Below are 13,742 nucleotides of genomic sequence, written 5' to 3' on the forward strand. Positions count from 1 at the left end.
ACGCATATATTTCTTGAAATGTTTTATTTGTTATATTTTATGAATTATATTGTAATAATATCTATAAATTATATTTTCGTGGGTTTTAAGTTCAATTCAAATTACGAAACACAAAATAATAATTTGTTTCCAATTTAAATTATAATTATTGTTATAAGAGTATGTATATAATTGTTTTGTTTCTGGTGTAAAACTAAGAGCAGAAATGATAATCAATTTAAAAAGAACGTATTTAAACATATACAAATATACAATGAAAAGAAGTAGTTTAAAGCATACATTGACACTTATCATACCAAAACTATATTAGTGAACATTTAACAATACATAAAGAAAATTTTTACATTTCTTTACTGTAAAATCGTAGACAGATTTATCCAATTACACTTCTTTACAATAATTTAGAAGTAAAAAATTATATTTTTCAAAAACATGTTCTCGTAAGTACAACACAGCTAGTAATGTTGTTCTTCATTTTAAAGTTTTGGAAAAAAATTGAGCATTATTCAAAAGCCCTCGTCAACGCTGTGATTTCTAAACAACTTTATCAACTTTAAACCTTTCAGCCCCTCTTCAAGAAAACCTCTCCAGATTAAGAAAGAGGTACTTTCTGCAAGAAAATAATATCGTTCGGCGTTCTTTCACTTCCTTTTGACATTGGGCACATTAATTTTCTAAAAGTTCAAAGTGTTCCAACAAATTGTTAAAAATTCAGCTACTTTTGTCAGCCAAGACATTAACCTAAAAATCACTGAGGGCATCCAGGGCCGTGCAGAGGATTTCTTCTACATATTCCCGGGCCCCTCTGCTTGGGGTCCCCTATAATTTTTTTTAAAATAGTTAAATTACGAATAATTAATCAACACATTTTATTTTGAGCTTTCTTTACAATTACATGCATGCATGTAAGGGAAAAAACTCCATTTTCTAGTTTTCATACTTGCAAACCTTTCGATGACTTCACTGAAGTCTATCGACTTAGCTAAACGAGATTCTATGGCTAGTATAACTAAATCCGTCAAACGTTCTTGTCCTATAGTCGATCTGCAACAATTTTTAACTCGAGATAGCACACTGAATAATCTTTCCGCTTCTGTTACAGGTGAAGTACAAAAAAGTCTAAGCGCAATAGACACATTAGGAAACAACGCCAACAGTTTGAATTCGTAGATATTGTTCAAAAGATCTAGTGATTTGATAGGTGTTTCTCTACAAATTGCCGTGTGGATCGACCTTAAATGTAACACTTCGTTAAAGAGCTCATCCGTTACATCGGTCGCGTATTTAATTTTGAAGTTCTCACAATCTAATTTTAACTTTTTTTTTTGTTCAGTTATAGATATGCACAGAGAAAGGCAAACGTTCCGTAGAGATTTCGAATTTCTTGGTAGTTGTTCGTCAAATTTGAAATCAGATAATCTATTATAACATAGAAGACATTATTCCTGAAGACGATCTCTGGAGTCAGATAAATAGCCTTATCAGCGGTTGTACGTTCTTTGCTCTCAAAGGTATTTTTACGTTTCCTCACTGGCGCTGTCTTAAAAGTTGGATTTATATCAAGTTTAGAGGCTTTGGTTTTAGCTTCTAAAACAATCGACTCCCAATCGTCGCGTATTTGCTTTAGTTTCTATAGTCAATAGGAACTAATAGCTTCATCCAAATTATTGTCATAGGTCGCAATGAATTGATATAGTGCAGTTTGAAACGGCATTTACAGCAGCTTGTGCCAGCGTTGCCAACCTGTACGATAATTATCGTTTGGTACGATAATTTCACCTTTCGTACGATGTACGATATCACAACTTACGATATCGACAATTGTACGATAATTCAGTAGCTTGTACGATAATTCAGTATTAATGAGTTTTTGTAATGTACGTTGTTGAAAAATACCCGTTTTGACGCTTAAGTTTGGTATCAAAGTTTATTCTTAGAAATATGCTTACATTTAAACTATAGTACGCTCTCAAAAAAATAGTACCATTTATAATATTATACAAAATTGTGGTATTTGTTCCACAATTATAGCACATATGGCAACGCTGCCGGTGATTTTCATTGTCTTGGAATATCGGGCCATCAGTGCTCTAAAAAGAGAGAAGTACCGCTCCCCTTTTTAATTTCGCCCCCTTTTCTATTCGCTAGTCAGATCTCTAGATATTTTTGAAGCGTATGGAACGGTACGATAAACAGGACTGAAATACGATAACTTTTAGGTGTTGGCAACGCTGGCTCGTGCTTTGGGTGTCAGATTGAATTTAGCAACACTCTCCAGAGCCCAGGGTATTTCTTGCAGGTGTAAAGCGATTGGGCTGACCGACTCAATTCGCGCACTCCAGCGCGTTTTAGACAGAGTGCAGCAAACAAACAATAGCGTTTATAAGTCATTCCCTAGTACCACAAGACCGTCGGTAATGAGTCGCTGTGTTGGATGAGTGATGGAGTTGGTTTTGAGTTGTAGAGCGACTCTTTGCCAACTAAGCCAAAATTATAAAGTCAAAATACCCACAGCAATTCCCAATCGAATATTTGGTCAGTAATGAAATATAATAAATCGCTATTTTGAAGAAATATGTTAGTTCTATCGTATGTTTCATATAAGTTTCCCTTTTTTTCTTTCAGATTTAATGGTTTGTTTTGTAAATACTATCTTAAATACGCCGTCTTTTCCCCAACTATGAAATCACAAGGCGACCAGTTTGAAGTCGGGTAAGAGCCACTGAGATTAAATCGAATAACCGACGACATACCGAACACAAAAACCTTTGCGTTAATTTCCATATGTATTTAGAAACATAAAATTAGATATAATTAATAATTCCTATTTACAGCTCATATATATATGTGATATATTTAATATTTTTAACTTTTGCAGTATTAATTAAAATTTAACTTTATTAATTCACTTATGCTCCGACGTTTCCCCCACCGTAAAATCATCCGGATATTATCCTATAACATGTCGGTCGGTTTGTAGTCGGGTTTGAGTCACTAAAAAAGAACCTCAGTCGGGTTGGAGGTACACCGACTAGCTATTTCCCAAATCCGCCAAATCGAGAAAGATGCCAATCAACCCCAAAACCATTTTAATCACAAAATGTATTATTTCAGCGTTTTTTTTACCATAAAATAAATCAAATACGTCTATTTAATGGTATTTGTAAAATCATCCGGATATTATCCTATAACATGTCGGTCGGTTTGTAGTCGGGTTTGAGTCACTAAAAAAGAACCTCAGTCGGGTTGGAGGTACACCGACTAGCTATTTCCCAAATCCGCCAAATCGAGAAAGATGCCAATCAACCCCAAAACCATTTTAATCACAAAATGTATTATTTCAGCGGTTTTTTTACCATAAAATAAATCAAATACGTCTATTTAATGGTATTTGTAAAATCATCCGGATATTATCCTATAACATGTCGGTCGGTTTGTAGTCGGGTTTGAGTCACTAAAAAAGAACCCCAGTCGGGTTGGAGGTACACCGACTAGCTATTTCCCAAATCCGCCAAATCGAGAAAGATGCCAATCAACCCCAAAACCATTTTAATCACAAAATGTATTATTTCAGCGTTTTTTTTACCATAAAATAAATCAAATACGTCTATTTAATGGTATTTGTATATATTTAGGTTTCTCTAGAAATAACATTTTATGTAAAAATATTTTGTATTTATGCCAACCTTTTCCCAACTCTCAAATCGTAGTTCATATATTTTTTATATTTAATATTTATTTTAACCTTTAAAAGTAGAAAAAATTTAAAAAGAAATGTATAATGGTTCTATGAAAATTTTTAAACACAAATAATATTAATATTAATTATTAATCGTGGTTTATTCTTTCTTTTTATCGCGAACCGTGTACGAAGAGAGGGAGGGGGTAATGGGCAGTTTGGATAGGGGGCGCTGCCGGATATTTCGTTAACGAAAAGCACTTGACGAGCTCATCAAACGAACGGGATTTTTACCTCGCGAATTTTTCCCACTCTTGTCAGCTGATGGCAAGAGTAACATTTTTGTTATATACGAGCACGAAGCCGGGAGTAGTGGCGTTCTCCTGTAATTCCAAGCGTCTGGGAGGCAGAGTTTGTGAATGGCCGTGTGAGGACGACCCCCAACGGGTGATCGACAAGGGCGTATCCAGGATTTTATTTCAGGGGGGTTTGAGGGAAAATTTCAAGGGTAAGGGTGCTGACGGAAGTTTCACTGATTTTTATTAGGCACTTCCACCCCCCCCAGTCATCAGCATTTATTGGGGGTGTTCGAACCCCCAAACCCCCCCCCCCCCATAAATACGCCTTTGGTGGTCGGGATACTTCTGCCGCGGGTGTCCCCACGTATCCCCCCGTTGGCGTGGCCGTTACACATGTCTCACCCTGATTAATCAGTTATTTTGTGCCGGTGTCTAAGGCCTTGGGTCGACACCAATTTGTGGATGTCAAGAAGAAAATATACGAGCACTTGGACAAATCATTTCTTTGAAACTGTTTTAAAACCACGTTGAAGGGAGGACTTTTTTCACATGGTAAATTTTAATTATCAATTACATTTCATTCTAGATTGAGGATTAATTAACATTTAATATATAACCGTTATGGTGCTTTTGTATCGTTTTGGTTTATCACATTTAAAGTTGACTCAGATGAAAATGTATGTAGATATGTTTTGATATATTTTTCTGGAGTATTTAGGTTTTTTAATTAAAATTGCTAGGTTTTACTTTGCTATAATTTGTTTTAAATGGATAATAGTAAAAACACCAAGACAATTCGGGAGGACTACCAGAATGATGTTGAAACTGAGTCGAGTATGAGGCAAAAACGTAGAAAAAAAGTCAATTAGATCAATAACGTTTTAGATCAGGCAGCTACAATTAACTCTGATAGGGAATTTGAAATTTCGGGTCATCTCCCTAATCAGTTAGTTTCCCGAAAGTGAGCCTTCGGCTTTCTCTAGTCAATGTGTAGCAAGCGAAATTGTAAATTTACACCACGTAGATGAGAGCGTAAATGGTTCTGATGAATTTTCTGACTTTGTTAATGAAAGTTTTGATAGTTTTTCTTACGATGATTGGTCTGATGGTCGCGTTAGCCGTAGTATTAGTAGTAGCAGTTCCTCTACCAACTTGTCTGATATACATGAGGATATCAGACATAGGGCTTTGACTTATAAAATTGACACTGTTAGACTAAATAGTTTACTAGATATTTGAAGAGCTCAAGGTCATGGGGAGCTACCAAAAGATTCTCGTACACTTTTGCATACACAGAGACAAAGTAATGGAATATCCAATATAAGCGGGGGTGAATATTGGCATATTGGTTTCAAACAAGGGATTTCTGAATTTTTAAAATCCAATTCACACTACAGTTAACCTCTCTCATTTGCAAAAATATAGATATAACACTTTCACCTCGCTACAAGAGAAGCCGGGTTCGATCCCAGCTTGTGGCACTGGGTGAAATCTCGGAACTACTCCTTCTGCGTTGAGTTTTCAAGTTCTCTCCCCACTGGTTTATGGGGTTTTCCCCCGATTTCTTCGGTTTCCCCTTCCATAAAAACTTGTCCAGGTTAACGGTAATAGTTATAGTGTAGGGAGCTGTTGGCTCAATCTCGTGGCATGCGAGGCTTGCGACCACCCTCCTACGCATTGTAACCCGGCCACCTAAATTAATGGCTTCAAAAGTCGCATGATGACTTAGGCCTTAGGTGGTGCCTCGAGTATTAGCCTAGCTGATTATTATTATTATTATTATTTATTATTTATTCCGCTATTTAAGAGTTCAAATAAAACTTTGTGGCCAATATCAGCAGCATTGTATAAATTTAGTTATGATATTGTTAGTAAAGTGTTTCCGGTTGGAATATTTTGTAGAGAAAGCGAACCTGAATCGCTAGACGAATATTTAGAGCCTTTAGTGAAAGATTTAGTGGATCTTAATGACAATGGATTTAGCTATGGTACTAAAGCAGGTAGTCTTTGTGATGGCCCTATAATCCTTGATACCCCAGCTAGGTCATTCGTGAAACACACTAAAGGACAAACACGATTTTGGGCATGTGATAAATGTTATAACCGACGCACTTTATTTTTAAAAGCAAATGGTGAAAAGATATCTTTGCGCACTAACGAATCTTTTAGAAATCAAGAAAATGAAGAGCACCATTTGGTAGGGTCGGTTACTCTTCTAGAAATATTAAACATAGATTTAGTTAGGCAGTTCCCTCACGATTGCATGCACCTTATTTGCTTAGGAGTTGTCAGACGGATTTTAAATTGCATGGTTCAAAAAGGTAAGCACGTTGTTAGATTAAGTAGTGAGATGGTAAATGATTTTTTCAAAAAGATAAATATATGAAAAAAAATTCATCCCAAGTGAATTTGCACGAAAACCAAGATCTCTCAAATATATTGACCGTTGGAAAGCTACTGAACTAAGACAGTTCGTATTGTATACAGGCTCATTTTTAGGTGAAGGAATATTACCAGAAAACGTTTTAAAACACTTCAGGCTTTTATCATGTGCTGTTTACATTTTAGCATCTCCAATTTTATGTAAAACTCATTGCGATTACGCTTGAGAACTGAGAAATAAGTTTGTTAGTTCAAGTTCAGATTTTTATGGACCAGATTTTGTAGTGCTAAATGTTTATACATTAATCCATTTATCCTCTGATGTTAAAATGTACGGCCCATTAGATGCATTTAGTGCTTTTCCTTTTGAAAATTACCTACACATGTTAAAAAAACTATACATTCTCCAAATAAGCCATTAGAACAGCTTCAAAAACGCTTAGCCGAAACTGAAGGCCTAGTTAATAATATTTGACTGTTGTTGGGGTTTTTATCAAAAGAATTTAGAAACATAAGTCGTAATGTTCCAAATAATGCTAGGTTATTCAAAAAAGTTCAAACGCCAATGTTTATTGTTTCAGCTCATGCTAGAGATAGTTGCTTCATATTAAACTCTGGCGATATTATAAAAGTTCGTGAAATTTATCAAACCGAGGAAAAAGAAATAATGGTTGTCGCCAATATTTGTCACAAGGTTGATGGGCTTTTTTCTTACCCCATGGATTCCAAGCTATTGGGAATTTTAATTGTTAGAGTTTCGAGAAGTGTGATAACCTACTCTCTTTCAGAGTTAGAATGCAAGTTTTTCGTAGTCCTCTAAAATTGTTCGTTCTAGATCTTTCATTGTTTGGAACTCTTCGACTACCGCTTGAACGATAGTAACTGGCATGTTTTGTTTTCGAGGTTTTAAGCGTATTCATTTTCAGTTGTTTTGCAATCAGTAGCAATAATGTCATCTTGGATGTAAGTTGCGTAAGACCTGATGAAGCTCCCGAACGGGAACGAAACTAGTCGTCTAGTTTTTTAATAAAACTGAAATTTTATTGTACATACAATGGTTTTTAATTTTTAAATAATTCTTCAATATTTATATGTACAAGTGCCGTCATTTAACTTTAAAAATAAAAATCTGTACCAAAATTCTTTTAACCTGAACGTCTAGTCTTTTACAATGCTTTTCGTTACGTGTGAATAAACGCCTATTGAAACCATGATGAAAGCCTAGACATTCGCGTTTAAGCAATTATCCTAAACCTGTTTAAGATAATAGTTACGAATTCTTCTTACCTCATAACTATTTAATTCGTCGTTATAATATAATGATTTAACAGAAAATATGATTCCATAATTATTTACTCTTTGGTAATTTAATTCTTAGTTTTAATGGAACAAATTTAGGTTAGATAAGCTACTAACCTCTTCAGACGATCATGAAATAAGCCAAGTTCGGTTTATTTTAAGCTAAACTTTAATGCCGTTAGAGCTAACAACTGTGGTTAACAATATTAATTGTGGTTAATAAAAAATATTAAAGCTTGTTTAAGGGTATATGGGTAGATTAGGCTAATTATTAAAGGTTAGATTTTCAGGCAATTTTAAAGGCATTTTAGGCTCTTTTAAAAAAAATCTAAATATACAACCCAAATAAGCGTAATGGTTGGTTTTAAACGGGTCTCCTGTAAACTAAACCTTAATTTTGGTTTTAGTCCGATTTTCAAAAATGTATTCTATTCCTGGAGGTTTGTAGCTTATTTTGACGTACTGAACAACTTTGTTTATGATTTTTTCATAATAAAATTAAATTGTAAAATTGGGGTTTGTAAATATGTCTAGAAATAAGCATTAAAGCATTTAATTTTAGTAAAAGTTTTATTATCCACAGGTCCCCCTAAATTTCGATACGTGGCTTTTAGTGTCATGTATTTTTGTCCAATTTTAGTTAAAATTAGCTTCTTAAATTTCCTACCCTAATAGTCCGACCATTTTTTCTACATTGAGCCATTGGGTTTTGCAATGAAACGAATAAAAATTAATTCATTGAATGATTAGAAATTACAATAAACATAAGTAACATAATAATCACCGATCCGTGATCTTCCCCCCCCCTTGGGGGGCCAAACAGTCCCCATTTTTATACCGATAGCTGGTTGCCCCGCCATTTCTGAACATTTTCGGTAGGTCAATAGGTCAAATGATATACCGATAGTTGTGGGGATCCCCCTTTAGCGTCTCTATTCGGTAGGGGGGGAATCAATGGTTTTACGCAAACAGACAGAAGCCCGTAGCTATAAACCCGAGTAGCTTGCCTACTTACCTATAGGTCGATTCCTCATTAGTTCTCAAACACTTGTCAAAACGTATCCGTCTTAGTGAATGTCCCCCTACGGTCTCTGTCAAACACTTTCTCCACGTGCGAGTGGAATCTTTGTTGGTGTTATGTGTTATGCAATAAAACCAAGTATTTCAATAGGTTGACCCTTTGGTGTATCTATTCATAACTATTTTCGCCGACAAACACTTTCCCCCTGTAACATTATTTTCAAACACTTTCACCACGTGCAAAGCTATCCGTCCTACGGAATATCCCCCTAAGGGCAAAAGGTAGCTAGTGAATTGCCCTTAGCCACGTGCGTAAAATACGCAGCGGGTGTCCCCCCTCGCTAGCTAAAAGTGGTGTTTTGGAAAAAAAGAGCCGAGTGTATACAAATTATAAGGTTTTATTTATATATTTTTCAAGTACCGGTTGTATAACACGATTTAAATTGAATATCCGTCTTTGGAAATGTATTTTATTTATATCATGGTAATTACGTCAATCTTCGTAAGGTATATAAAGAAGTTCACTCAAAGGGGCGAAACGAACCATCTGAAATGATTGTTTTTACGATTATTTTCATTAAATGTTCTACCTCGAGGCGTTTGACGGTAAGAGATACGATTTCGTCGCCTTGTTCCTCGGCAGGGCTGGTTGTGGGCCCGTCGAAGGTGTATTTTTCGGTTGGCGGGATATCTCGGCCCTCCAAAGCGGCGGGTGACGGACAGTTGGGAAAAAATTTGTCGTGTTCCGATTGGGGTACGTCGTCGGCTTCCCAGCTTCCTAACTACCTGTGGCAGAGATAGCATTCGACTATATCTTCCGAATCTACGGCGAAAAGTCCGGCGTGGGCCAATTCTTCTTTTTTCACGTGTACGTTGTCCCATTGCTTGAACGTTTCTAACCGGCCGGTTACGGTGTTGAGATTCTCGTGATTAGCCATCCCGATTCTCTTTGAGCTGTGGAATAATATTTCGGTCCTAGTCTAAACCAAAAATGACGTAATCTACAAAATGACGTAATTTAAAAAATGATTCAATAAAGATGACGTTATCAACAAAATGACGCATAAAGATTACTTAGATGCGTTGTTGTTTTCATAAGCCAGCCGCTATGGGAAAGAGAAAGATGTTCCCGCATGGGGTACCAAAGAAATGCTGGATATGTGCGGAAATATACCAGTCCGTGAGAGGTTTCAAACAACATTTAATGACTTATTTATCTTGTAATAAAATAAAAAAAGAATCGGATCTTGCGTGTGATTGTGCGGCAAGTGAATTTCTCCATTACACGGAGGAAGAGGAAATGTCAGATGATAAAATTATCTATTATCTTAACGAACTTATTGTGGCATGTAAAAAGCGCGGTGAAACAATGGAATCAAACGAGTCAACAAAAACTTTATCTAACCTTGTTTTTCCCGCCGAATTCCAAATGCCGACTGAAAAACAAATGGATGCTCTGATTTATTTTCAATAATATTGTAAAACTAATCAAATTCCTAATATTAAAACCGTTGGAAAGAAAATGTGAATAAACGTTTTTATATTGAATACATTGTTATTTTTAATAACATTTTAAGGGTGGCCGTATAAAGTACTTTTTAATAAAAGTAAACTAACAATGCTTTTTTATAGAAAATGTTCACTGTAATACGCGAAAATAATGTAAAGGTGGCAATAAAAAACTCGGACACGTAATTTAAAAAAATGACTCAATAAAGATGACGTAATCTACAAAATGACTCCTAAAGATTACGTTATCTAAAAAAATGACGGGAGCAATGAGAAATAACGATTCGGATTTATAAGATAATACAAATATATTTTTTTTTACACAAAAAAATTCATAAGATGATATATTACAAAATGAAATTATTTTTTTACGCCCAAAAATATTATAAGGTGATACAAAAAAATTAAAATGGACATCGTATTTGACTGTCTATTTCAGTGCGGTTCTGGGTAATCCATTCGGCGAAAAGTAGACTTCTTTCCAAAGAACTCGGTTGTCGGAGGTTTAAAGTTTGATGCCTGAATTGACATTTAACGGGCGGTGGCGTATCAAAATTCGCAGCTCGGGGACAATCAAAAGTTTCCAAATCGTATATGGCGGTCTCCGTATCATCGGCTAAAAATATACACTTTGTCTCCTTTTGTAAAAATCATATCCGCACTCGATACAGCTGATATAAGGCAGGATGGTAACTTATAATAGGGCAGATAACCCGCGGTCCAAGGTTCCTAGAGACCCAGCCGTTTTGTCTTTCAATGGCAGTCGGAAGTTGATGTACGGGGTAGGGTTATTCAAAAGTCCAAGCTTGAACGGCAGGCGGTGTCGAGACTGTTGATATAGCTAACTACTTCACGACAATGTCGGGCCCTTCTCCGCCGGAGCGAGAGGCGGATTTTCCGAGTAGAAAGTCAAATTCGACAACGGCCAGTCTCGCCATCCCGACACGGAACCGGGTTAGTTAGGAATAAAACGCGGTATAGTCGCGCGACGGGAATTTATACTCCAATTATAATGACGTATCAGGTTGTTAAATTTTCTCGTGGCAATTATATCATTTTTAACGTCTTTTCGCGAAAAACCCTTAAAGAAGCTTTGGTGGCTTCTATGTTTTGATCGGTGACGTTTATAAATCACGCAATAATGTCCGCAAATGACGCTTGTTGTCGATTGAAGTCAACGCTTGTTGGGCGTGATTTTTCTCGAATTTTGTTTTAAAAAAGTTTAATGGCGGGCAAAATGGGTCGTAGAGCCAACGAGTCAAAATACCAAGCCCTTTTTAATTTATCAAAGAAAATCGCGACCAAATGGCTGCCCGGTTCGTCGTGGGGGTCGAGATTTACAACCAGTGATGCTGGAAAACTATTAATCTTATCGGGTAGACAATCCGAGGCAAATACGCCCATAAAATTGCGTGTATGTCTCAAAATGTCTAAAATCTCGGATCCACGCATAATTACGCGTTTTCAATCGAAACGTTACGATCTTTGTCTACGCTAAAACTGGCTCGAAATTCGGCAAAAACTACGCAGCTTAACGTGTGCGGGACTGGTTTAGCGAAAGAAAGCTCCAAACGCATCTGCCCCTGACTTTCGCCCGCGCTATGGTCGTTTGAAATGTCGAAATCTTCCCGGGAAATGTCGACCCCGGTGTTTCTATAATGAATTCCACTACCCGTAAATAAAGTATGATAGGCTTGAATATATTGGCCAGCGTCGTAGTTGGGCGTGATAGGTTTCGAATCCACACTATCAGAATCCACATAAAGAGCTAAACTGGATAAATCTTGATGTTCGAAAGCGTACGGGTTTTTTGCCAAGGTTCCATTGTAGGCTTCGTGATCCACAAGAGCGACAATAACACGAACCGGGAGGGTCCCTAAATACGCGTTGGGAATAACGGTGTTTCTGATATTCGAGTTGATTGTGAATAATTTTGTTTCGGTTCGAGTAAAAGCGTACTTTGCGGCGCCTCGAGACAAGGCGTTTTCGTGAGCGATAAGTATTTTGGGGGAAATCTGGACTCGACGCACCAACAAGCTCGCGTCCGTAATGATAATTTTATAGTCAGCCCCTGGCTTCGGTGTACCCATTAGCTCAAAATTTGCTTTACTTCGTGACAGTTTAATACGTTAATCTACTCCATTAATTAAATATTTTTCGACATTAAGCGCGTCAAGAAACAGCGGACCAATTCAATCTATTTCTTTCGACTGCTCTGTGAATCCTCTTCTTTGTTTAAAACCTTCGTTGGTCGTGACCGAATTCATTTCGCCAGGCGTATCCTTGTACCCCAGCGCGCCTGTTAAATGGGACGATTTGGCTCCCTGGTCAAAATTTAACAACGTTTCAATGTACGCCCGATAAGCGTACGAACAAGCTGATGGCGACAGTAGGGCTCCGTTAAGGTAAACTTCGGCGTGATTAAATAACGTGTGCAAAAAATTATTACACCCCCCCACAACGTCCGACGCTGATAAACTTTTACCCGCGTCATCGGCTACGATTTTAGCTTTAACAAGTATGTAAGTAAGCGGTAAATCAATGTATTCGTGCCCGCTTCCAGGAATATTAAACTCTACGGAGTCGCCTTTCAGAGACGAGATGGTTTTGAAGGTGGTCCATTTTCCTCCCTCAATTGACGTCTGGATAGGTGCGCTTTGAAAAATATCAAGCTCACTTTTCAGCGCTTCGCAGTGCCCAATGACTTTACGAGAAAATATCAACGACCTTTCTAACTCGTTTCCGTCCGACTAATGATTTTTTTCCACCGCGTTTTGTTCTTTTCTTAATTTTTTTAATAATGCGTTTACGTTTTCCAGTCCCGTATTGTTGCTTGAGGTCCTCGTACTTTTCTGTGAGGTGCCGTTTGGTGGCTTCCCGTATAGTTGACCCCGTCGACACGTCATCCAAAACTTGCTTTCCCGTGGAAATGGCTTGACCCCCCAAAAATTTCGCCCCACGTAAAAGAAAAGGTTTGGCTAGCTTATACAGGCCAGAGAAAAAACTCCCTAACCCGCTCCCGAATTGCCCGTGGCCACGCCGATACGGCGACCCTACGTATACTTCGGGAATAGAGCCATCCGCCTGAGTTGCGTAATATTGAGCGTAGGGGCACGCATTGCAGCGTCTTTTTTCAATAACGTGTCTTAAGGGCATCTTGGACGCAAATGAAGTTTTACAGTTAGGTTACCAAACTCAAAAGGAGCTGGTTTCTCATAAACGTCGCGTAGATCTATTTGGAAAGTATCAAAGTATTTCTTCTCAATGGGCACGTAATGTGGCGAAATGTACGCTTTCTCGATATGAGTACCAAATCGGGCTGATTCGTCAACCGCGATTATTCTTAACAATTTGACGAGCGACGAGTCTACCACTTGATCAGCGACGATATCGGAATAAACGAAAATTTGGGGTGGAATGTGAAAATTTTAGCGAGCCGGTTTCTCGCTTCTACCGGCAATCGTTTTAGTTCTTTCAAGTACTAGTGTGGTGCTCAATCCGTCACTCATAAATACACCATAGGGAGTAATATTTTTTCCAACCAGAGCCACGTG

The 13,742-nt window shown here is 37.3% G+C and overlaps 1 protein-coding gene across 1 annotated transcript; it reads right to left on the reverse strand.

Annotated features, from left to right (window-relative positions):
* Positions 1 to 11,642: 11,642 nt before the first annotated feature.
* On the reverse strand, positions 11,643 to 12,278 carry LOC149943349 (uncharacterized protein F54H12.2-like). The gene has a single exon (XM_090176042.1). The coding sequence runs from the start codon at positions 12,276 to 12,278 to the stop codon at positions 11,643 to 11,645; it is 636 nt and encodes a 211-aa protein (XP_090032168.1).
* Between the last annotated feature and the right edge of the window lie 1,464 nt (positions 12,279 to 13,742).

Source organism: Leiobunum rupestre, chromosome 5 (genome assembly GCF_980474605.1).
Source record: "Leiobunum rupestre chromosome 5, qqLeiRupe1.1.hap1, whole genome shotgun sequence".
Classification (NCBI taxonomy): Eukaryota; Metazoa; Arthropoda; class Arachnida; order Opiliones; family Sclerosomatidae; genus Leiobunum; species Leiobunum rupestre.

Excerpts from the sequence above, each read along its gene's own strand:
- LOC149943349 (XM_090176042.1), bottom strand. The coding sequence starts at position 12,278 with ATGGGTACACCGAAGCCAGGGGCTGACTATAAAATTATCATTACGGAC.